This window comes from Cervus canadensis, chromosome 10, assembly GCF_019320065.1.
Source record: "Cervus canadensis isolate Bull #8, Minnesota chromosome 10, ASM1932006v1, whole genome shotgun sequence".
Taxonomy (NCBI): Eukaryota; Metazoa; Chordata; class Mammalia; order Artiodactyla; family Cervidae; genus Cervus; species Cervus canadensis.
Window position 1 is genome coordinate 65,791,611 of NC_057395.1, and position 24,587 is coordinate 65,816,197.

The 24,587-nt window shown below is 51.8% G+C and overlaps 1 protein-coding gene across 1 annotated transcript in view; it reads right to left on the reverse strand.

Annotated features, from left to right (window-relative positions):
* Window positions 1-24,145, reverse strand: part of TGM2 (transglutaminase 2) — a 34,297-nt gene extending 10,152 nt beyond the window's left edge. The window contains exons 1-9 of the mRNA XM_043479483.1: window positions 23,996-24,145; window positions 19,684-19,863; window positions 14,317-14,559; window positions 9,364-9,482; window positions 7,664-7,792; window positions 6,501-6,678; window positions 3,919-4,054; window positions 3,168-3,271; window positions 1,233-1,475 (exon numbers count right to left, since the gene is read on the reverse strand). Of these exons, the coding sequence (XP_043335418.1) occupies window positions 1,233-1,475; window positions 3,168-3,271; window positions 3,919-4,054; window positions 6,501-6,678; window positions 7,664-7,792; window positions 9,364-9,482; window positions 14,317-14,559; window positions 19,684-19,863; window positions 23,996-24,005 (1,342 nt within the window). The 5' untranslated portion in view covers window positions 24,006-24,145. The remainder of the gene's footprint in view (window positions 1-1,232; window positions 1,476-3,167; window positions 3,272-3,918; window positions 4,055-6,500; window positions 6,679-7,663; window positions 7,793-9,363; window positions 9,483-14,316; window positions 14,560-19,683; window positions 19,864-23,995) is intronic.
* Window positions 24,146-24,587: the final 442 nt, after the last annotated feature.

Below are 24,587 nucleotides of genomic sequence, written 5' to 3' on the forward strand. Positions count from 1 at the left end.
TCCCCTATGTGCCTTTTAATTTTTCCCAAGTGTTGTTGGGTATATATCTATTTTTTTCTATCAAATCATCAGGTCTAGACATTTCAGAGGCCAGGGAAAGCATCTTTCCTTCTGTTTTATCCTTTCCTGCAAGAGCGTGGCCACTTCATAGCCAAACCCCAGGCAGCCCTTCAAAAGTCAATGGGGGTCAGATGAGGGCTGCGGTTTCTTAGTCACTTCTGTAAACCCTACTGTACTTGGAACACAGTAGCTGCTTCAAAAATATCTGTCTATTGAATTGGCCACTGGATGTGCAAGATAAACCACATCCTTTTCCCACTCCTGATTTAATATTAGTAGCAAAAAGAAGCTTCATCTTTGTGTCTGACTGAGCCCATCTTATTATCTTTAAGCTTCTTTTGGTCCATTTCTCTTTAAACCTTTCCAATCTACCTTCATACCCACTTCCCCAGCTCTATGTGCAATACTGCAATGATAAACCCTACAGTTTCTCTTTCATGGAGCTTCTCTTACATGGCCCCTCTGGACTTCCAAGCCTCTTTGGCACAAATACACTGCAGTAAAAAGGCATGGAACTGCCCATCTATTGTAGCTCCCACGACTAATGAGCACTGTTAATAAGGGGCTTCCCAGGTGACATCAGTGGTGAAGAACCTGTCTGCCAATGCAGGAAATGTAAGAGACATGGGCTCAATCCCTGGGTTGGGAAAATCCCCTAGAGGAGGGAATGACAACCCACTCCAGTATTCTTGTCTGGAGAATCCCATGGACAGAGAGGAGCCTGGAGGGCTACAGTCCATAGGGTCACAAAGAGTCAGACACGACTGAAGCGACTCCACACTGACGCACGCCCTATTAATAAACATGGACATCCTAATTTTTTGTTACAATGCATGCCTCTCCTGTATAACAGCCATCCCTTTCAGTTTTACTAAGTCAAACCAACCAAGAAAGTGAGGCTTAAAAACCAAATGGAATCCTTTTGTGGAATATAAAACTCTTTCCCTAAATGAGTAATCCTTGACCATTGCCTCCCCCCACACAAAGTGTGTGTGTCAAATTTGCACTTGTTTCTAAGGAATTTCTTGAAATAGACAGTAACCTACAGATCGCTGTCGTGTGCAGGCTGCCAGATAAAACACACACTCACACATTCACACAGGCACGCACGCCCACCAGGCTGGTAAAACCAGCCGCTTCTCTGCAGGGCAGTGATGAGCCCCATCACCTACCCTCCGGGTACTTGTAGTTGTGGGTGATGTCCTCCCGCTCATCTCTGCCCACACTCTTCGTGCTGATCTTCAGCCCCACCACCAGGGAGTGGTTGATGGATTTGTGCAGAGATCCATCGGCCTGCCGGATCCAGTCCACCACGTCGGCGTTGACCTCAGCAAAGACGAAAGGAGCGTCGTATTTGGTGCTCAGGTCGCCCTCCTTGATGGCACGAACGGGAACCGGGCCACAGCAGTAAGTCCCTGGGTGGGAAGAGGAGGAGACAGAGATGGACCTGGGCTGAGGGGAGGATGGCACCTCCCAAACCTTCCACAGTCAAACCACATGTGGATAAAAGCCGCAAGATGATACAGCGCTTTGACCCAGGAACTCCATTTCTGAGATGACGGCATCAGATAAGAACTCAGAACTCCCAGAGAGGAAGTTCCCCATGGTCTAGTGGTCAGAACTCTGCGCTTTCACTGCTCGGACCTGGGTTCAATCCCTGGTCGGGAACTGAGATCTGGCAAATCTCACAATGCAGTCAAAAGAGAGAATTCCAGGGGACCCTGGAACTCAGCTTCTGGGATTCAAATCTCAGCACAGCCTCTTATTAGCTGTGTGACACTGGGAATTCATTTAACCTCTCTGAGTCCTGGCTTCACGTGATGACATTTGTACTTACAAATGAGGACTCACAAACTCTTATCTGCTATGTGTTTGATAAAGAGAAATGTATCCCAAGGCACTTTAGGAAATGAGGGAGCCAAGTGTAGGCAATACTTTACAAGGGCGTGTGTCTGTCTGGTTTCCTGCCCAGAATGAGTAGCAGTGAGTGCCTAATGCAGACTCAGGGAGAGTGTGTTGACTGAATGAACAAGAGAGCTCCTTAACAAGACAGCCTGATGCTTATCTAGGTGTGGTTTACAACTGCCTCAAACCGGTCACAAATTGCAATGTTGAGGATTAGAGGCTCAGTAGCTATATTACAATGCATCTATCTGATGGAACATAATAACATTCAATTAAAATTCAAATCACGGAAAACGATCTGATATAGAACTGCTAATGCTACATGGGGAAACGAGGGGGCCAGGAGAAAAGGTCATGTGCAGCCAGAGTTCTTAACCTGGGGCCCATGGATCCCCCCGAGGCACAGCAAATAGAATTCAGGAGTTCATGAACTTGGACAGGAAAAAAAAATTAAAAAATCACCTCATTATTTTCATTATACTTTGATAACACTTTTTTTTTATTGTGCCAGCAGACCACAAACCACAGTCTTAGGTGCACTTGTGACCTGTCACTCCTAAGAACCACAGATATTTTCATATATCTTTATAGTTGTCACAGATAACTGAAAATAGAGATTATGTTTATCTCTATCAAGAAATTAGGGAAATTACTGACTCTATCACTAGATCATGTTATGTAACACATATATTACTATATCACAAAAATGTTTAAAAAATTTTTGATAACCATGATTCAGTGGAATTCAACCCTTTTTCCACTCCTGATTTAACATTAGTAGCAGAAAGAAGCTTCATCTTTATGAAGGTACTATATTCAATATAGGTGTTATATTGTGTGCATTTAAAATATTATTCTGAGGAAGGAGTCATTTGAAATTATTGGAAACTGTGTATAAATGTTAATGAAATTTCTTTGGGGGGAAGAGGACAAAGATGCTATTTGATTTTTTTTTTTCTTTGTGCTTCTCCATATTTTCTGTTTTCCACAATGTGCATGAATCACTTTTCAAATTATAAAACAGGTGCTTCATAAAACACCAGTGAGGCTGCCCCAACAGTCAAAGTTCCTCTGGAGTCAGCCAGACCCAGGTTAGCATCCCAGCTCTCTCTGCCCTTCTCTGGGGAGTCCCTCAGGTGGGTGGGTCCCCTCCAGCTTCCGTTTCCTCATCTCAGTAATGGGGCCACTTCTGCCCAACCCACCTTCGCTCTTCTCCTGGGGCGTGGGGTCGAGGGCCTGCCACCCCTCATAGCCCGGCTGCAGGTCTGGCCTGGTCATCCAGGACTCCACCCAGCAGTGGAAGTTCCTGTTGGGGAAGCAAAGCAGAACATGGAGCAGGACTCACACGCAGACGTCTGTGGTCACCTCCAACGTGCTCTTCACACTTGCCTTGTCCTAAGCTGAGCCCATCACGTCCTCCCAACACTTTGCTCCTCCTCCAGGGGTCCCAGGCAGGTATTCCTTCCTACACTGAGAGTCAGCCTCAACCCCTCAACCCCTCTGCCCACCTCCTTTCCCCTCTCAGTGGCTCTGCAAGTCCAGCTGACTTGACTTCCTAATTTCTTGATTGACCCTTCTTTTCCAGCCCACAGGCTCTGCCTGGATTCAGGCCCCATCACCACCCACCTGGACCATACCCCACCCCCTCGCTTCTGATCTATCCCCACGGTCATCAGACCATTCCTCTCCAGTCTGAAGCCTTTGGAATCAAGCCCAGACCCCCAGCCTGCAGTGCAGACTCAGCAAGGCGTTCTCTTTTCATGTGTCCTGTGTTGATTTTCCTTCCTCTCAGCCTTGGCTCCTGCTGTTCCTGCCTCCCTGGGAGCCTCTCCAAGTCCTGTTTCCTTTTGTCCAAATACTCCTCAACTTTTAAACCTAATTCAGAGGTGACCTCATCTGAGACATCGCCCCATCTCCTCTTCAGGTGACCCTCCCTACTGGGCAACCCCTCACCAGATCATCTCGCTCTTATTACTCTGGATCTCCCCGAACTCGTTGCGGAAGTACTCGATGAGCAGGTTGCTGTTCTGGTCGTGGGCAGAGTTATAGTTGGTCACAACGCGGGTGGGGATGCCAAGGCACCGCAGCACTGGGCGGAAGACATGGTGGAGAGAGTTTAGGGGGTGGGCTGGGGCCCTAGAGACATCTGTTCTGCCTGGGCCTCCACATACCCATCTGTACCCCAGGGAGCACTGTACCCATTGTCCAAGTGGTGAGGTTGTGCCATCCCCTTGCCCAGACAATGGTGCCCACTTCACTGATTGCCCATGTCCCCCTCTCTCCTCTGCACCTCACAGCTAACAAAAGAAGACTCTAAATGCAAACCTGACATTAACAGTCTGCTGCTAAACCCTCAATGGCTCTTCATGGCCCTCAAGGTCAAGGCCAAACCTCCACTGTAGGCCTTGCCCTGCGGGGTCTGACCCTTGATTACTTCCTGTACACTTTGTTCCAGCCACACTGGCCTCCAGCACTCCTCACTCCCACCTGCCCCAGGATGCTGGCGTATGCCCATCCTTCGGCCAGGAAGGCCACCCCGCTAGGTTTAGATTACCCCATCATCTGCATTCACAGCAAGACTAGGGATGCATCATCACTCTCAATATATGGGTATGTGAGGGATTCTTTAATTAGTCCTCTGAGGGCAGTGAGTGATCTGCCTTATGTTACAGTCCCAGAGCCCAGCAAGACCTGGCACAGACTAATTGGTCAAATGGGATGAAGGAGTGAAGTAGAAAAAGAAGGAGGAAGGGAAGGAGAAAAGGAGTGACAGATGCAGAGCGAGGCGTGAACGGTGGGGTAGGCAGATGAGGCAACAGAGGTCAGGACCCTTCCGTTCCAGCCCCAGCTGCTCCAGGCTGTGTGGCCTGGGGCCATTCCCTTCACCTTTCTGGGCCTTGTTTCGTCCTCTTTGGCTCAGAGTTCCAGTGCTCTGGGGCTCCACTGTGGACCAGGAGGGCCTGCACTGGATGGAGGCACAGTGTTCAGAGAGGCTGAGTGACTGGGAAAGGGGCTGGTGTTGTAATGATAGGTGACAAAGAGGCAGGAGGTCAAGTGGCACCTATAGACCACAGACTCCTGCTCGAATAGTGGTGCTGGGGGTTCCTGACAGAGGAGATTATGGGTGCTTTTTCCCTTTCGTTTTTTGATATACGTTTTATGTAAAATGTAAAAGTAACATTCTCAGGGTAAGATAAAGAAAGTAACATCTTAAAAAAGAAGCAGAAAGGCCTACTAAATACAATCTGTAGGACTTTTGTTTTACTTTGAGTTTTGATGAGATTGGGTCTCTGAGATGGGGGAGAGGCAGGAATGTGAACTTTGCCCACTGCCTGCCATCAATCAGGGCATAAACTTCCCCAAAAGCCCCGGATTCAGGTCAGGAGATGTGAGAGCCCTAGAAGGAGGGAGGAAGGAACAGCTGTGACCTTCCACCTCTGGCTTGGTTCCTGTGCGCTTTGGCCTGGGTAGGGGCCAGACTCTCTGCTGCCCGTGGGAGAGCTGGTGTTCCAATTCCAGGCCTTGCCCCATCACGACAAGCTTCAGAGTACAGACTCCAGGCTGGAGGAGGCTTGTCCCCGCTGACCCAGGAGCAAGGCTCCACTCCTGTCCCAAGGATGGGGTCCCAGGGGGGCCTCATCCTCACAATCTAAGACCAGGAGGCTGTGCCTGAAGCAGGCCCACCTGGTTCCATGCCTGGCTGTGCAGATCACCAGCTGTGTGACCTTGGCCAAGCCACGTCTCCTCTCTGAGCCTCCACTTCCTCCTCTAAGAGGAGCTAATAATAGCAGCTTGTCGGGATGTTGTAATGATTCAGAGAGGGATGGGTGTGAGCAGTCTGGCAGAACAGAAAAGTGTGTCACAGTGCCCGTCACTGCAAATATCCGTCCAATCACTGTTGGCCAACTAACGGACACAGGGAAAATGTCCCAGGATCCAGCTGAGGAACCCCAGATGCCCCTGGAAATCCCGAAACCCCACCTAACCTGACTGACTGTATGCTAAGTGACCTCTCCCTGGGTATAAGAGCTCCCTGTGACTTAGGTCAGTTACCACTGTCTCCAGTTTACAGGTGAGGAAACTGAGGCCTGGAGACACCAATTCTCTTGCCTGGGGATTAGAGGCAGAGCTGGGATTCAAACCAGGCAGTCCAATTCCAGTCTCTGGGCTGATCCACTACTCAGCACCTTGCAGAAACCCCACAGCTGGGACTTCCCTGGCTAAGACTCTGAGCTCCTGAAGCAGGGGGCCGGGCTTTGAACCCTGGTCAGGGAACTAGACCCCACATAAAGAACTCAAGTGTCATAACTAAAGATCCTGCATGTTGCAGCTAAGACCTGGGGATAGCCAAATAAATATAAATATTAAAAAAGAGAAGAAACCCCACAACCGCAGGGGTCAGACGTCCCGTTATTTGACCAAGCCGTCCCAGGGTCTGTTACACATCAGGCCTGGTAGAAGGCCACAGGGACCCTGACTCAGCTCATGGAAGCCAAGGGCGGTTCCAGGCCCCGCCACGTCCGCCTGCTGCTCACCGGTGCAGGCCACGGCCGCGAACACCCAGCACTGGCCGTACTTGACGCGCTGGCAACCATCTTTCTTCCAACGCCGCAGGATGTCCACGCTGCCGATCCAGAACATGGGGCTGATGCCGTCCCCGTAGTTGTTGTCCCAGCGCCCCAGCAGCACGCCCTGGTCATCGTTGCAGTTGACCTGCGACCCGCGGGGGGCGTCAGAGGGACCAAGTCTGGGGTTAGTGATGGCTGCGCTAGGGTGGGCATGAACGCAGCACGTGGTGACAGGCAGGGGAGGGGCGTTCCAGGCTGAAGGAGCAGCAGGTGCAAAGATCCCAAGGTATGACTGATGGGGAGGTTGGAGATAGGAGCAGGGGTGGGAGAGGAGGTGGAGAGGGGTCAGGGTCATGAGGATGATGCTGGAGATGTGAATGCATGCAGGGGCTGGCAGGCAGCATGATCTGAGTTTTACAGAGGCCCGTTCTGGCCCTGCCCAGATGGTGTCATTGCCCCCAGACTCTCAGCATCCTGCTGTCCTGGCCCTGATCCAAGCAGGGTCTGGCCCCGCCCCCTCTGCAGCCCACCTGCAACCCTCCCCCCAACCCTCCACCCCTGCCCCTTTGCTCTCCACTCTGGTCACACTAGCCTCCTTTCTGCTCCTCAAATCTGCCAATCGTCCCTCCTCGGGGAACCTGTGTACAAGCAGTCCTCTCTGCGAGGGACACTCTTCTCCTCCCAGTTACATCAGCTCAAGAATCATCACTTAGGGAAGTCCCCCAGTCCTCCACTGGGGTTGCGCCCTGCGGTCAGACACTGTCACACGTCTGGCCCCTTTGAAAGCTCTTTGCAACATGACTGGGCATTCACATGATTCTGTGGTTAACTCCTGTCTTCTCCCACACTCCCTAGAATGGAAGCTCTAGAAGTGAGAGACCATTCATGTCTTGCACCTGCTTTTCCCCCGGTGCCTGGGACATGGGTAGCACTTGATAAATACTTGCTGGGTGAGTGAATGAATGAATTGCTTTGCAGGACCTCACGGCCTTACCCTCACTTGTGTACATCTTGTCTGTCCAAATACAAGGTCTCCTAGCTGAGACTCACCCATCTCCCAGGTACCCCCGACCATGACAGCCTGGGGCCTGGTCTCCATTATCACCTGAGGCGGGCCTGCGCTCACTCACCATGGCACTCACCACCCGGCCCACATAGACCGGCCTACTGCGACGGGAACAGTCTCGGCCAGCGTTTTTCAGGAACTTGGGGTTGATGTCCAGGAGCGTCAGGCAGATGTCCAGGATCCCGTCTTCAAACTGTGTCAGAGGAAAGAAGGGGAGAATGAGGGAGCTGAGAAGTCACCTCCTCCAGGAAGCCTGCCTTGAAGTCCAGCGGCTGTGGGAGCCCCCTGCTCTGTCTCACACATCACACCTGGGGGCTCGGGTTGCGTCTGTCATGTTTGCTGCGGTGCCAGCTTTCCTGGCCCAGGAAAGGGGGGTGGAATGGGACAATGAGTGTGTGAGAAAGGGGATGGGGTGTGCCTGCATCCAGACTTGGCGGGGTGGGGGGGGTGCGGTGTGCGGGGCGGGGTCCTGGGAACTTGGAGTGGAAGGAAAGCCCAGAGTCCCTGGAGCTTGACTGCCCTCAGTCATCTCAGGCCCAGCCACTGCCCTCCCTGCCCCCACAGCCAAACCTTCACTTCCCTGAAGCCTGACTCACCCCGCAGAGCTGATAAGTGTCCCTCCTCCCCCGCCCCCATACACTGCTCTGATTGGAACCAAAGTATAAATTGTAAATTTATGTAAATCTAATCTCATCACTCTTGTTTCCACTGCACCCAGAGTAAGACGGAGACTTCTCCCTGCAAGGCCCTTCATGTTTGGTGTCCCACCACATCTCAGCCTCACCTCTCAGCACTCTCAGCCACACTCACTCTGACCCAGGGCTTTTTTTTTCTTTTTTTTGCCCCAGGGCTTTTGCACATGCTGTTTGCTTCGCTCGGAATGTTCTCTCTGCCCCTCTCTCTATGACTCAGACCTCATCCATGCAGCTAAGGTGCTGTCTTTATCAAAATCTCTCCCTGTCACCATGCTTCAGACCACTTCGGTCACATTCAAAGGCTCGCCCTGCTCTCTGTGTCTGTGGCCTTGCCCCAAATCAGGCCTTATCACAGGCCTCCCTCCATGACTCAGAGCAGCCCTCCCTGGCTTGACGCATTCATTCTTCTGCTCCCTATTGCCGGCGGCCTGACATTCAGGGCTGTTCACAGCTTGAATACTGTGGACTTCTCCCACGTCATCTCCTGGGGCCCCATCTCATGCAAGTGCTCCCCAAGCTGCAGGACACTTCTTAGGCACAACGTAAAGTTGCCCACCTCGGTGCTTCTGCTCCTGCTGTTCCCTAGGCTACTACGCACCAATATGTTAAAAATGTATTTTAACACAAATTTTTCTGGTAATTTAGACATAAAATTCGAGTTTGAGAACCACTAATTTAGACAATGGTTTAAAGCCCCTCTCAGCACACGCCTGGCACCGAGTCAGTTGTGTCCAAGTGCTGCACATTATTTTGATATAAGACCCTGAATGGCTCCCTTCTCCCTCCTGGAGCACCTGCCAGCCCCACAGCTCCTAAAGGCTCTCTGACTCTTTCCCACCTTGAATCTAGAGCTGCTACTCCCACGGTGCACAGGGCCATCTTTTGCTGTGTGACCTCAGGCCTGGCCTGGGCCCTCTCTGAGCCTCCAGCCATTTCAGAGCCCTTGAATCCTTGACAGCATGGGGTGAGTGACTCTGAGACCTGCTTACACTTTCTGATTTTGTCTCAGACCCGGGGCCCAGCTCACAGCAAGCCAGAGATGGTTAGGAGGGGCAGGGTGTGGCCCTACCTGCCCAAAATTCCAAGGTATGTTCTTGATGAACTTGGCTGAGCCCTGGTAGATGAAGCCTTGCTGGGTAAGGACGTATTCTCGCCGTTCCTCATCTGAGTCCAGGTACACGGCATCCGCTGTGGATAAAAATGAAAAGGCCTCAACTCAGCATCCGGCAAGGCCCAGCTTCACCACAGACATGGCAGCCGAGGTGCCAATCGTTCAGCACCAGGGCAGCTCCCCAGAGGCCATTCCCTCTTTTAATCAGAAAAACTAATCATTAATTAATAATCTCATACCAATAAGAGAAAGTCGTATCAGTTGGTGATAACAATGGCTGTCTTTTATCCAACACTTACCACATGCCAGGACCTGTGATAAATGTAATGACATAAGTTAACTTGTTAAACCTCCACCAAAGCCTCACGTGGAAGGCATCCTTGGAAGCCCCATTTTACAAATGGCAAAACTGAGGCTCGAGAATATTTTATGGATGGGAAAATGACACCAGCACAAGAGACAGAGGAGCACTGATGGGGGCCAGGAGTTGGGAATCCCCTAGCTCTGAGTATTTTTTGCCGTATGACCCTGGGCAGGTCACTTCTGCCCCCTGACTGTGTCTCCTGAGGGTCAAATGTGATCACAGAACAGAAAGGTGCTTTGCAAGCTGAAGCCCTGAGGCGATGTGAGGAAGGAACATGATTCAGAGAAAGTGAACTCAAGGTCGCTGCAGCTCAGAGAAGCAGATCTGTCCAGCTTGGGGGTCGGGGGCCCCTGAAGGTTGCCTTGGTGACATTGTAAGCAGAGGACTAGAGAGATGAGCGGTGCAGCAGTTGGAAAATGGACGATACTCAGTTCCCTGTGGCTGGTGATGACAGAAGAGGGCCTGAGGCGGTGGGGCCAGCTGGCAGGAGGGCAAAGCTTAGTCCACCTTTTCCAATTCCCACTCACAAGTGAAGAAATTAAGGCTGGGAAGGGGAAATCCAGAGCCATGGTATGGCTCTGATCAGTCCTAGGCATTTTGGCATTTTGCCTTCATGGGCTCCTTCCTCCATTAAAGAAAATTTTTTTGTAATGTATTTTTTGACTGCATTGGTATAACACTGAATCTTCCCAACCCAGGGACTGAACCCAGGTCTCCTGCATTGGCAAGAAGATTCTTTGTCTTCTGAGCCACCAGGGAAGCCCAAATATATTAATACTATATATTAAAACATATTCTCTGGCCTGAACCTTTGTTTTCTTGGTCTTCCGATTTTAAAAGAAAAGAACACATTTTCATGGGTCTCTAAGAGTATGGTGGGCCCAGGCAGCGTGCCTACTGAAATCGGCCTGGGGAAACGTGTTCAGTGCCTGGGGAAGGGGCTGCCTGGCCCCTCAGAGCCCTGGGCCCCTCTACAGCAACAGGCAGGCAGTCCCCGCCGGCACTACTTGGAGAAAAACAAATGAGAAAGTGGCCTAGCATCTTATGCATCCTGCCAGGAGGCTTGGGCAACTGCGCAATGAGCACCAGTCTTCAGATAAATGAGCTATGTGGCTGTAAATCAGCTGGTGGCGTGGGAGAAAGAATCTGAGAGAAAGAAAAGCCCATGATATTTCCCCATCCAGTGGGAGGGTCAGCACATGTTGAACTGTCCCCACCGCAGCCCAGGAGGTTGGGACTATGATGTCCCCACTCAGGTCTCTGGCTGGTAAAGACGGAGGTCTTGGGGATGCTCACTTGGGATCCTGACCATGCTGGAACTCAGGGACCGGAGGCCCCCAGGTCATGGGCAGATGCTGCCCTCTCCCCCAAGATGGGGAGCAGGTTCCTCCCTTAGCGCCCCCCACCCCCACTGAGCCCAACTTCCTATCTCCACATTTCCAGCTCCCCGCCCTGGAATGTTGGTCCCTTTAGTCATTGTGGTGCTTGGCTGGCTGCCACCCCATCCCTCCGGGCAGGGAAGAGGCAAGGCCACAGGGAGGGGTCATCCCCCAGATCCTCACTGCCCATTCCTTGAACTCCGAAACCCCACGGTGATGGGGTTGGGGAGGGGCAATGCCAAGTTCCTGCCCCAGAGGCAGGGTCGCTGACTACCTGTAAGTTCACACCGATTAAAATCAAAATGAGTGGACAGTGGGACCAGCGAGTCCACTTCCGTCCTGAGAATCCATTCGGTGTGGCCACAGGGCATGTGAGCAAGGAAACTCGTCCCTGTGATAAGCCAGGGGGAACCAACTCATGTCGGTGGATGGGAGCCAGATGGCAAGGCCCAGGGCACTCGCAGCTCTTAAAAACGATGAACAGTGACTTTCCTGCTGGTGCAGTGGCTAAGACTCCAATGCACTTCCAATGCAAGGGACCCAGGTTCGATCCCTGTTTGGGGAACAAGATCCTACATGTCGTGACTAAGAGTTTTCGTGCCCCAACTTAAGATTCTGCACACCACGACAAAGACTGAAGATCCTGCAAACCACCACTTAATAAAGCCAAATAAATAAACAAAACAAAAATGAAACAGCAAGAGATGAGCAGATGTATGCAAACTGATGTGGAAAGAGCCTCAAGACGGTAGAGGGAGAAAAAAGAAATCCCAAGTTGTAGGTTGATGTATACGGTGGGATTCTTTAATGTTTAAGCCAGGGAAATCAATAAAGCAATGATGTCTTCTACAACATGATCAATATAATTAACACTGCTGTATGTTACATATGAACGTTCTTAAGAGAATAACTCCTGAGTTCTTACCACAAGGAAAATATTTTTTACTTAAGTTTTGTATGTATATCAGATGATGGATGTTCACTAAACTTATTGTGATAATCATTTCATGATGCAAGTAAGTCAAATCATTATGCCGTACACCTTAAGCTTATACAGTGCTGTAGGTCAATTATATCTCAATAAAACTGGAAGAAAAAAAAATGCAGCAATGTCTTCAGACACATACACTTGAATCTAAGGAGATAAGCCCTCCAGAGACAGCTAATAAGGAGGGGAGTGAAGGTGGGAGGCTATCTCTCTGTAGTGCTTGAGGGTGTTCTCATATCTTACTGTTATGATTAAAAATAAAAGCCAGGGCTTCCCTGGTGGCTCAATGGTAAAGAATCCACCTGCCAATGCAGGAGACGGGGGTTTGATCCCTGATCCAGTACGATTCCACATGCCAGGGAGCAACTAAGCCCATGTGCCACAACTACTGAGCCCGTGCTCTAGAGCCCAGGAACCACAACTACTGAAGCCAGCGAGCCTAGAGCCTGTGCTCCACAATGAGAGAAACCACCTCAGTGAAAAGCCCACTCACTGCAACTATGAATAGAAAGTAGCCCCCACTCACCGCAACTAGAGAAAAGCCCATGCAACAAGGAAGACCCAGCAGAGCCAAAACGAAACGAAAAAAGAAAGAATAGCCAAAGTATATAAAAGAGAAAATAAAAAATCTTTCTGTTCAAAGAAAATGCCCCCAAATGGAGAAGAAAAATAAATAAATAAAGCAGTGGCCCAGTGGGAGGCTGGTGGTCCGGAGGTCTGGTCTGGCCCAGTAGGAGGCCAGAATTTCTGCTCTGGGGCCGGGCCTCGAGGAGGGAAGTCCATCACCAGGCTGGGCCTGCCCACACGGCCCCTCTCTCTGCCTGGCTAGGTATGAGCAGCAGTAGTGGTGTTAGTCGCTCAGTCGTGTCCGACTCTTTGCGACCCCATGGACTCTGCGACCCCCTCCTCTTTCCTGCCCGAGACAGACTCAGCTCTTTTCCTGATTCTCTGGTTTTGTCCGGCATCGGCCAACTTACTCGAAGGAGCTGCCAAAAGCCACTTATCTCTAAGCCTCAGTTTCCTGTCTATAAAACGAGGATGCTAATCTCTGCCCCTGAGGGTTGTTGAGCAATCATTAAAAGAATGTATAAAGCGGCCTCCCTGGTGGCTCAGTGGTAAAGGTCCGAGAAAATCCCACCTGCCATGAGACGACTAAGCCTGTGCACTGCAACTCCCAAGCCTGCATTCCATAGAGTCCGAGAGCTGCAACTCTGGGGCCCCTGTGCTGCAGTGAAGCAACTACTGAAGCCCGCACACCTAGAACCTGTGCTTCAAGCCACTGCAATGAGAAGGAACCCCAACAAAGGGTGGCCCCTGCTCACTGCAACTAGAGAAACTAGCCTCACAGCAACAAGGATCCAGCACAGCCAAAAATAAATAAAGATATATTTTTAAAACAGAAATCAAAAGAGAAGTTTAAAAAAAATGGTGATAGTGATAATTTATTAAAAAAAAAAAAAGAGTGTATAAGGAGCACTAAGGTGGCCAAACTGCTCCTGCCCACCTCTTCTGGGTACCCCATCCCTCCATCTCCCTGCTTCCCTTCCCCAAGCCAGTCTGGTGAGATTTAAAACAGAGTCCCACAAAATAGAACCAGGTATGAGGCCATGGCCCTGGGCCTCCACTGGACAGTCCTTTCCTGAATGGGGTTTCTGAACCCAGGCCACCTTCAGGCCCAGCTCAACTGCCAGGGCCTCAGACACAAGGTGGGATACCTTTGTAGCTGAGCACTGTGCTTAGTTGCTTGGTTGTGTCTGACTCTTTGCAACCCCATGACTGTAACCCATCAGGTTCCTCTGTCCGTGGAATTTTCCAGGCAAGAATACTGGAGTGGGTTGCCATGTCCTCCTCCAGGGGATCTTCCCAACCCATGGATCGAACCCAGGTCTCCTGCATTGCAGGTGGATTCTTTACCCTCTGAGCTACCAGGGAAGCCCTGGTCACTGTGTAGACTGGGGCAGGTCATTTTGCTTCTGTGAGCCTGTCCCCACCTCTGCAAATGGGAATAATGAGAGTTCTGACATCATGAAGTCTTGGGAGGCTAGAGCCTCACTCAGTCCACCTGGATGTCTCTGCTGGCCCATCTTCTGCCCACCACACCCCCGCCACCAAATGGTTCCCATGGGTGGGTCCAGCTCTGCCCATCTCCCCATCCTGCCCGTGGATAGAGTGCAGCTCACCTGGACACCAGCTGTTGAAGAGCAGGGTGAACTGACCCAGCATGAAACTGGAGCCCTGGTAGCCGGTGGAGGCCTCTAAGCTGAGGCTGTAGCGGCCAATGGGGGCATTGGCCGGAGTGGTGAGATGCAGCGATAGGGTGCTGTCTTGCTGGTCCACCGCCACCGCTGCCCAGGCCCCCTCCTCCACAGCATCAGACAGCCTGAAGAGAGCCTTGGTCCCGGCCTCCTCGCTGGGGTCTGGGCCTGCAGAGGGAGAAAGCATGGGGCCATGAGTTGGGGGTGGTGAGGGAGGGTGAGCACCAAGCCTGGAAGGGGCAGAGTGCATGCCTGAGGGGTGCCCTGGGCCTGGCTGTGAGGCCCAGAAGGAACTTGGAGGAGTGGTTTCATCTCTCTGAGCCTTGGCTTCTTCATCTGGGGATTGGACTCCAAAACATACAGGCTGGTTTTGTGGGAATGCATGAAAAGTGGCAGGCACACAGCACGTCCTCAGTCTCCTGGGAGAGGGGACAGCGTGGCCTGGGACAGGGTCACAGTGACACTGTTCTGGACTGGCGTGACTTTGAGCAAGAATATCCTCCTCCCTGGGCTCAGTTTGCCCATCTGTAAAATGGACAGGAGTGAGGTACTCCCCAACGGTCCTCCATTAGCACTTAAATCCTTTACCTGCTGGCATCCTGCTTTCTCTTTCAGAAAAAGAAGCCCAGACTCTGAGTAAAATGGTACCTTGGTCCTTTGAAGTGGCCAGTAGGGCCTCTCTGAGAGCCTGCTTGCTCCTGGCTAGCAGAGGGTGCTGGCCATTGTAGATCCAGGTGTCTGTCTCCCCAAGGCCCCCTCCACCTCTTGGCCTCTGTATCTCCACAGGCAACTCTGAAGAGCCAGAACCATCCCTCACCTCCCTACAGCCTCTGACACTTTACCAAGCGCCCTTGGCACTTCCCGCTTCCCCTGAGACCGCTTGTACAGGTGGAAAAACTGAGGCTCAGAGAGAAGGGCTCTTCCGACAATGTTCCAGGGGTCTGTGGTGAAGTCAGCATTTGGGCCCAGGTCTCCAGGCCCTGGGCTCCCCACGTTGTCTCTCATCCCCCTAGTTAGGAGGGCATAGGGTCTCAGTTCTCAGTGTGGTGAGCGCCTGCCTCCAAATTGCTCTTTTTCGGGGGGGGAGGGCAGGGCCAAGATTTTGCAGGCAGGTCTGAGTCACAGGGAGGGCGAGGGGGGCCGGTCACCCTTTCTGGACTTGGGTGGTGGTGGAGAGAAGAAACAGAACTTTCTCTGCCTGGTTGGGCGGCTGCCCGGGAGGGTTTCTGTTTATTTTTCCATCTCCCTCCCTGCCACTCTGCCCATCCACTGCTGACAGTACGGGGGCCTGCTCAGTAAGGGGCTACCTGCCAGCCCCGCCCACACCCGGGCCCAAATTTAACTATGAACTAACAGGCATGATGTTGGCCTCTGGGGCCCTGAGTGCCAAGAGCCAGCTGTAAGCCTTTAAACACTCCCTGTCTTCCAGAGTTAGCATTTAGGGGAGGAATCGGGCAGCACCAGGGCCCAAGAACCAGCCTGATTCTGGTTCCCCCACTGAGACCTACAGTGCTGTGTGACCTGGGCTAAGTCATGAGACCTCTCTGATCTGCAATTTTCTCAACAAAGACGAACACAGGCTTAGACTACATTACTGGAAAGGTTTGATTCCAGGTCTGAAACTGACTCTGTGACCTTGGACAAGCTATTTAGCTTCTCTGTGCCCCAGTTTCCTCATCTATAAAATGGGGTCAATTGCAGTACCTCCTCATAAGGTCATCATGAGGCTTAAAGAAGCTGAGGCTTGTAAAGCACATTACAAGGTGCCTGGCACGCAGTAATCGCTCATAAGTAATAGTTAATTATTTATTACTGTCACTACTACCTTCTAAACGCTGTTTAGAGGAATCGGTAAGAGTTCATAGAAAGCATTTAAAGCAGTAACAAGCACATAGTAATTATGCAGTAAACATGAGCTATCCTCAATGTCATCCAACAAGACCATTACAAATCAGAGTTCTCATGCCAAATAACAGATTTTGAGACTGGAGTGGAATGTAGTAATTGCATCAATTGCATCACTTCACAGATATGGAAACTGCGGCTGAGAGTGATAAAGCTGGGGTGACCATACATCCTAGTTTTCCCAGGATAGTCCCATTTTATGCCTATTGTTGTTGTTTAGTTGGTAAGTCTTTTGTAACCCCATGGACTATAGCCCACCAGGCTCCTCTGTCCATGGGATTTCCCAGGCAAGAATACTGGAGTGGGTTGCCATTTGCTTCTCCAGGGAATCTTCCTGACCCAGGGATTGAACCCGCATCTCCTGAGTTGCAGGCAGACTCTTTATCACTGAGTCACCAGGGAAATCCTTTCATGCCTGTGGTCCCAGCATAATTCTTTTATTCATAATCTTTTCATTCTCAGAAGACACTCTGTTGGGATGATCAATGTTCTGGTTTCCACAGTAACAGGGTGGGCTGGGTCCCATAGTCACTGTCACCACTGACACACCGCCCTTGGGGACCAGCCAGGAAACACTTGCTCTGTGTCCTGTGGCAGCCTTGTACACACACACACACACCTCTTTCTTTTGAGGGGTCTTGGGGGATGGGATGAGGATGGGCTGTCCCCCAACCCCACCACTGTTCACGTAAGCTGGCTTAGAAAATTCCTTAGCTGCAGTTCCATGCAGTATTCTTTGTGGAGCCAGGGGCTCCACAGAGATCCCACTGGGCATAAATGACCCTGGAGACCTGAGGGGTCCTGGCCTCTATCCTGACCACAGCAGTGAGGGGCTGGGTGGGGTGTATGAGGGGAAGCTTCCAGAGTCAAGCCTGCTATTAGACTCATAAGGGTTCTTTTCACTCTTCCAGGCTGCCCTCACTGTCACCCCTCCACCCTCAAACCCTGGCCTCCCTTGGGGGGAAGTAGAGCTTCAGTCCTTAACAGGGATGGGGCTTGTCTGCTGTGGTCTGTACCCCACCACAAGCCTGTCCGGCCTTGAAGTGTCAGGGTGAGACACACAGCATCTGGGCGTGGGTGGCATCAGGCCACACACTCCATTTGCTGGGTGACCTTCACCAGCTCTCTCCCCTCTCTGGGCCTCAGTTTCCCTAAAGAGGTAGGAGAAGCGAATCACAGGCTAGAATGTTCTAACACCAAAGCAGGGTGCCTTGGCCAGGCTTGGCCAGAGGCTGACCCAAACAAGGCCTTGAGGCGGGAAGCCTGGCTTCCTGGCATTGTCCCTCAGCTTCTTCAGCCCATGGGAGGGTCTTGGTAGCTCAGACAGGGAAGTCAAGAGCACCCAGAGATACAGTGCCTTCTATGGCTGCCCCGGGGGCTGCGGAAGTTAGCAGGGCAGGTTGGTGATGGCTTGAGATAAGTTGGCAGAGACCAGAGAACAGAGATTAGTTGCTAGGGTAAGAAGGTCAGCTGCCTGCCTCTTGTTGTGGTCCCAACCCTGAACTAGGGGCCTCATTACCTAGCACCAGGCTGCCTAGACAAATGGAAAAGAAGGAAGAAGAAATCAGACACCTTGAGAGTGAAAGAAGGGGAAAAAAGGTGGGAAATTCCCATACCAGCAGTTCAATGACTATCTATTTCACAGACGAATAAATCAAGGCCGGCAGGCCCTTGTGGTGAACAAGTAGATGTCTCTGCTCTCAGATCACAGCAACAAAAAGCCTCAACTCTGGGGTCAGGGTTTGAATCCTGCTGTGTAACCTGGGCAAGTAAATTGACCTTTCTAAGCCTCAGTGTTCCCATCTGTAAAATGGGGGCTAGTTACGCATTCAGAACAGAAGGATTCTGGATAAGTATACTTACAGCACAGATGTGATTCTCCCCAGCCCAAGCCTAACCCTTCTCAGGACACCACCCCCAGCCCTTAAGTTCCATAGATTCGGGCTTCCACTTTACAGAAGGGGAAATTGAGGCTGGTTCTGACCTTTCTCCTTAGACCTGTGCCCACAGTCTTATCCACTGAGTTAATGGCAACCATGCTCTCCAGCTTCTCAAGTGAAACAGCAGTGATACCCTTGATTCTCCTCTTTCTCACACGTCCCACAGAAACCTTGTCAGCTGTACCTTCAAATTACATCCAGAATTCCATCTCTTCTTACTGCTGCCCGCCCCCCCACCCCTTCATAACTCTGGTGCACAGCACCATCATCTCTTGCTGGGAATACTCAACAACAGCCTGCTTGTGGGACTCTGCCAGAGGGCCCTCAGGTCTATGGAATGAACCCCAAGGCTGCTGGGTGTGAGTGTGTGTGGGGGATGCCCCTGGTTAGTAGGTGTGTCCCTGCCAGAAGGGAAAGGGGAGGGAGGAAAGGGATGGAGGGGATATCCGTAGCGGGTCTGCAGGCACTGTGATAAGCTTTATCAAACGGCTTCCCAGGTAATACAAGCCTCAGCCTGCTTGCTCTCTGGCCTCAGAGACCACAGAAAGAGCTACAGCTGGCCTTTCCCACCCTTGGGCCAGAGTCCCAGCCAGGTGGCCCCTCGCTGACCTCAAGGGAGTAGCTCCCACCAGAAGCCAAACCCAGTGGCATTTAAGGTCACTTTCTGCATATGGCAAACAAAGATGACTGGGTATTGGGTATCTGCGGGTGGGGTTGCTGGGGCCTCAAAGTCCCTTCACCCATCACTAGAGTCCCTGGAGCAAGATCAGTAACTGCTGTGAACGTTTGTAGGGCACTCCCTCATGTCAGGCTCTTTTTACCCAAGGACTTTCTATTAGGAGTGCTTAAGCTCAGAGAGGCTAAGTAATTTGCCCAAGGTCACACAGCGGGTAGGCAGTCTGGTCCACACCAGAATCCAAGTCTGTGAGTCTGAGGCAGCCTCCTGACGCTTAGAGAAAGAACTATAGGAACACAAAACTGCCCACTCAGAGAGCTAGAGAAAGCTGGGTTCTCTCCACCACCCAGATTCCCTTTGGGTCCGATCCCAGAGGCCTGGTCAGGTTGTACGGGTTTGGAGAAGAAGCTGTTGATAATTGGAAAATTGTTTGGAGTTGGGAAAAGGCAGGCAAGATCTCGATGGACCTGTGTGCTAGCAAACGCCGCCCCCACCCCCAACCCTGGTGATAACAGGTCGTCAGGAAGCCAGGCACCCAGAATCACAGACTTGTCTATAAGGCTGAGTGGTGTGGGATGACATCTCTCCACTCTCTGGGCCTCAGTTCTCTCATCTGTAAAATGGGGTAGTGACTGCTGGGAATTTCTCAGGGGAATTCCTGAGAATTTCTCAGGAATTTCTTCCCAGGAGGAGGAATGGTGTCACATTTCCCATGGTCTGTCAGGGGATAATGAAATCATAGAATGGGGAGGGGTGGAGGGTAGTACTCACCAGTCACAGCACAGAAGGTGAGGCTGTCCACGCTGGCCTCATAGTTTCGGCCCTCGAAGTGCAGAGTCAGCCAGAAGGGCTGGCCCCGCCGCACCACCAGCCTCTCCCTGCACAGGTCGGCTGTGTGGTGGTCACGGCCATTGGCCTCCAGCTCCAGGTCACATCTCTCCAGGACCAGCTCTGCAGAGACAGTGAGGGGCTTGAGCCAAGGTTCCACTTCACAGCCAGCTGTGTGCCCCAGGCTCCCTGGACACGGGGTGTTCAGGGCCCTCCCAACCCTCAATTGCCCTGTCATGCAGAAGTTAACTGGGCCTAAATGTCCACAACTCTTTTTTTTTTTTTGGCCATGCTGCACCGCTTGTGGGACCTTAGTTCCCTGACCTGGGATCAAACCCAGGTCTGCTGCAGTGGAAGCTCAGAGTTCTAACTACTGGACCACCAGGGAAGTCCTCCCCAACTCTTAATCACACATTGTGCACACTGGGGCAAGTGGGGAAGGCTCTGCCACCCCCTGGCCGTGGCCCTCAGGTGACTCAGCTCTTCTGGGCCTCACTTTTCCCATCTGAGTCCACAGTGGGGGACAGTAGGACCCAGGGTGGCTGTGAGCTGTTTAGCCCAGTGCCTGGCACATAATAAAATACCTCCTAGACATGAGCTAGTCTATTGTGACTGGAGGGTTCTTTTGGTAAAAAGTGGGGTGGTATTTGGTATTGGTTAGTTACACTTGGCCTTTTAGGTTTAATTTTCAATTTCCAGGAAATACAGAGGGCTGAGGAACTCATTCAATTTAGGACCAGGACATGCATGCAAGCTCAGTCACTTCAGTCGTGTCCAACCCTTTGCAATCCTATGGACTGCAAGGCTCCTTCGTACATGCAATTCGCCAGGTAAGAATACTAGAGTGGGTTGCCATGCCCTCCTCCAGGGGATCTTCCCATCCCAGGGATCGAACCCACATCTCCTACATTGCAGGTGGATTGTTTACCCACTGAACCACCTGGGAAGTCCCAGGATCCACACTTGATCAACAAAATTCATACTCAGGGAAACTGCAAGCAAAGTATTTGGTTTCTTTAACCAATAAATTGCAAAAAAAGAAAGAAATGAAGAAAAAAGACAAGAAAAAAAAGTTGAAGGGATAACCTATAGATGAAAAGAAGCCTAAGGCACATCATAACCCACTGTGCTGGATGAGCCTTACTTGGATTTTGAATTTAAAAACTATTTATTACACGCAATTGGAAATTTGAACACTGATAGAAAATGGTGATGTTAAGGAATTTTTAATTTGTCCATGTCTAGATAGGAGTCCTTATTCATTGGAGAGAAATATTGAAATATTTACAGATGAACGATGTGATGTATGGGAAGTGAAGTGAAAGTGAAACTCACTCAGTCGTGTTCAACTCTTTGCAACCCCGTGGACTGTAGTCCATGGAATTCTCCAGGCCAAAATACTGGAGTGGGTAGCCTTTCCCTTCTCCAGGGGATCTTCCCAACCCAGGGATCGAACCCAGGTCTCCCACATTGCAGGCAGATTTTTTACCAGCTGAGCCACAAGGGAAGCCCAATGTATGGGATTTGCTTTCAAATAATGGAAGAGAGGGTGATGAGGGACAGGAAGCAGCAGTAGCTATAAGTTGGTGGTCGTTGAAACTGGGTGATGAGAACATAGGCATTTATTACACTATTCTCTCTACTTTTATATGTGCTCAATATTCTCTATAATAATTTTTTTTTTTTAATGACAGGAGTTTGAGAGTCTTCAGGACCTGGGTTTCAGTTTGGTTGTACTGCTGTGTGATCCTCGGCAGGTGTCTCTCCCTCTCTGTGCCTCCTTTTCTGAAGCTTCAAGGGCTTAGCCCAGGGCAAAAGTTTGATGTGTGCAAGTTCTCTTTATAATTTCTGAAGGAGTTGAAGACCAAAGTAGGGATGGGGTGACAGGCCAGTGAGGGGCTAAGGAAAACACAAGTCTCATAACCTTGGCAAGCTCAATCTGACACAATCAAGGTCAAGATTAGAGGGACAGTAGGGTGGGAGGAGTGGGCAAGGCAGGACACCCAGAGCTATGGGGCCCTTAAGAGTAAGTGCTCCCACTGAGGCCCAGAGGCAGGGACTGGCCAAAGTCACCCGGCAGGTGAGTCCTCCCATGGTGTCATCCACACAGTTCTCCTCCCTCTTGCCACTGAACATGTCTAAACGAGGTGCAAACAAATTGCCCAGTGACTGCCAAGGACTTTGACATGGGCTATCTCCACTTAAACTCACAACTGCCCACTTCAGTTCAGTTCAGTCGCTCAGTCGTGTCTGACTCTTTGCAACCCCATGGACTGCAACACGCCAGGCTTCCCTGTCCATCACCAACTCCCAGAGTTTACTCAAACTCATGTCCATTGAGTCGGTGATGCCATCCAACCATCTCATCCTCTGTCGTCCCCTTCTCCTCCCGCCTTCAATCTTTCCAGCATCAGGGTCTTTTCCAATGAGTCGGTTCTTTGTATCAGACACAGTTACTATCACTATCTTCACTTTGTAGGGACATTATGTGGCCCCAGGTCTCATGGCAAGGGCAAGACCAAGCTTGAGGATTTGAATCCAGAATCCAGGGCTGTAGAGTCTGGAGCCCGGCCGGGTAACCACCTCACTCACAGCTCAGGATCTCTTGTCCACCCCCAGCCGCACACATCCTGCATTGTTTCACACCTGGGTGGAAGGTGAGGCCCCTGTAATCTCAGCAGGACGTGATCTCAGCAGGAGAGACCTCCACTAGCCACAAGGAAGAACTTCCTGATGGCCTCCTGAGGTCAATTCAAGAAGGAATACTGCAACTCCAGAGAGCTGATGCAGCAAAGAGGCTCAGGGTGCTGAGTCCAGCAGCATTAGTGCAGGCACGTCCCCCATTGTAGAGATCTCGCCTCTGAAATTTGTTGTCCCCGTGGGAGACGGTCAGATCCTGGTTTGGGGCAAATGGGGCGCTATCTCACGCTATTGTGTGAAGGATTCCCAGAAATTATGCCCAGCTCTGCTGCTGCTAAGTCGCCCAGCTCTAGAGGTACAGAAACACCAGGATCATAGGATTTCTGTACTGAAAAAGGACCTGAGGTCTTCCAGGCCACTGGGACCCCGGTAGGAAGTGGCCCACTCTGGCAATGGGGCAGGGGACTCATCACAACTGGCCACTCCAGGTCCTCCAGCCCTACTGAGCCCCACTCTTGGGGACAGGGATGGGAAACTGCATGGGACACAAGTGGCCACCTAGCTGGCTTTCAGGTACGTGTGTTGGGAAACTGGGTCCCAGAGAGGGACAAAGGTGGCCTGAGAACGCACAGCCGGCCAGGCACGTTCATGGTTCCTCCCACTCATTCCCCCTTCATGTGCCCCCTGTGCCCTTCCAACGTCCCCTGCACCCAACCTCTTTCCTGGGGGCTGCGGTGGTGCCAAGACCATTTCCAAATGGACTTGACCCAAGAGCCAGGGCGCTGAGTACAGCAGCATTAGGGCAGGCGCGTCCCCCATTGTAGAAATCTTGCCTCTGAAATGGTAGTCCTGCCCATGTGTGTGTCGGTCTGTCTGTCTGTCTGTGTGTCTGTGTCTGCGTGTGTGGAGGGGGGACAGGTAGGAAATGAATTGAGCCCCTTCTCCACTCCTCTCCTCACAGATGTACAAGTGGCTGGTGTTACTGTCCGTGTTTTACAGGATGGGAAACCGAGACTCAACCAGTGGCCAAGGGCAGGGGATGCAGAGGTTGGAGGCAGGGAGGGACCTGCGAGAGCCTGCTTTCAGGCCTCTCCTCCACTGGATGCAAGGCGCTCCTCTCCACCCACTGCGACCAAGAAGACAGCCAGGCTTGGCTTACACACCATGAGGGACTAACCAAAGCTCAGTCCCCGAAGGCCAGGCCAGCACCCTCTGCATGGCTTCATGCCCAGCTCACAGCAGGGAGCCAGGCTTCACTAATGGACTGAGGACAACGATGGTCCTGAGGACAATGGTCCGCGAACAAGGTACCTTACAGTTTATAACACGCCTCCGTGGTCCATTGCCTCATCTGATCCAGGGAGGCATGGGTTAATGAATATGCCCTGGGGATGGAGAAACTGAGGTCCCAAGCAGAGCCAGAACTGGGGGCCGGGCACCTCTCATCCAGCCCAGCCTTCCTGTGTGTGCTCCAAATCGGGGGCTTAGGGCTTGAGTCCAGCCGGGTCCTGACCTCCCACTGCACCGGTGGGACCACCGAGACTAGGGAGAGATGGCTGGTCCCCTGGACCCCGGGGCCCCTGCGCGCGGCGGCACCCCTGACTCTGATACTCACCCTCGGCCATGGTCAGGTGGTGGCTGTGCTCTTCGGACTGGGGGCAGGACACTCCAACTGCAGACCACTGGCAGCAGGCAATGCAGAGGCTGAGAGCGAAGTGAACTTATAGCCCGCTTAGGGGCGGGCTGGGGGCGGGGCCGCGCGGGGAGGCGGGGCCTGGGCCCACGCGCTTTCCACCAGCCGGCAGGGGCGCCCCCGAAGGCAGGAGCCCAGGGAGGAAGTGAGAGGGTTGGACAAGAGCGCCCTCTGGGGAGGCCGACAGGGCGCAGGGCGGGGACAACAGCCACAGGCGACACAGGCCGGGACACCCAGACACCTGGATACGCAGAGTCAGATCTTGGGTGACAGAGACACACAGATAGAGAAACACAGCCACACAGGTACAGACACACTGTTGCATCAGGACACACAGGCCTACCTGGACACACAGACATGGACCCACAGTCAGGTCAGACCCAGGATCAAGAAGACACACACATCCTCAGATACAGACCTAGGGATGTGGACACACAGACAGAGAAAGATACAGCTGATGAACCTGGACACACACACCTGGAATCAGAGACATACCTGTACGTAGACACAGCCA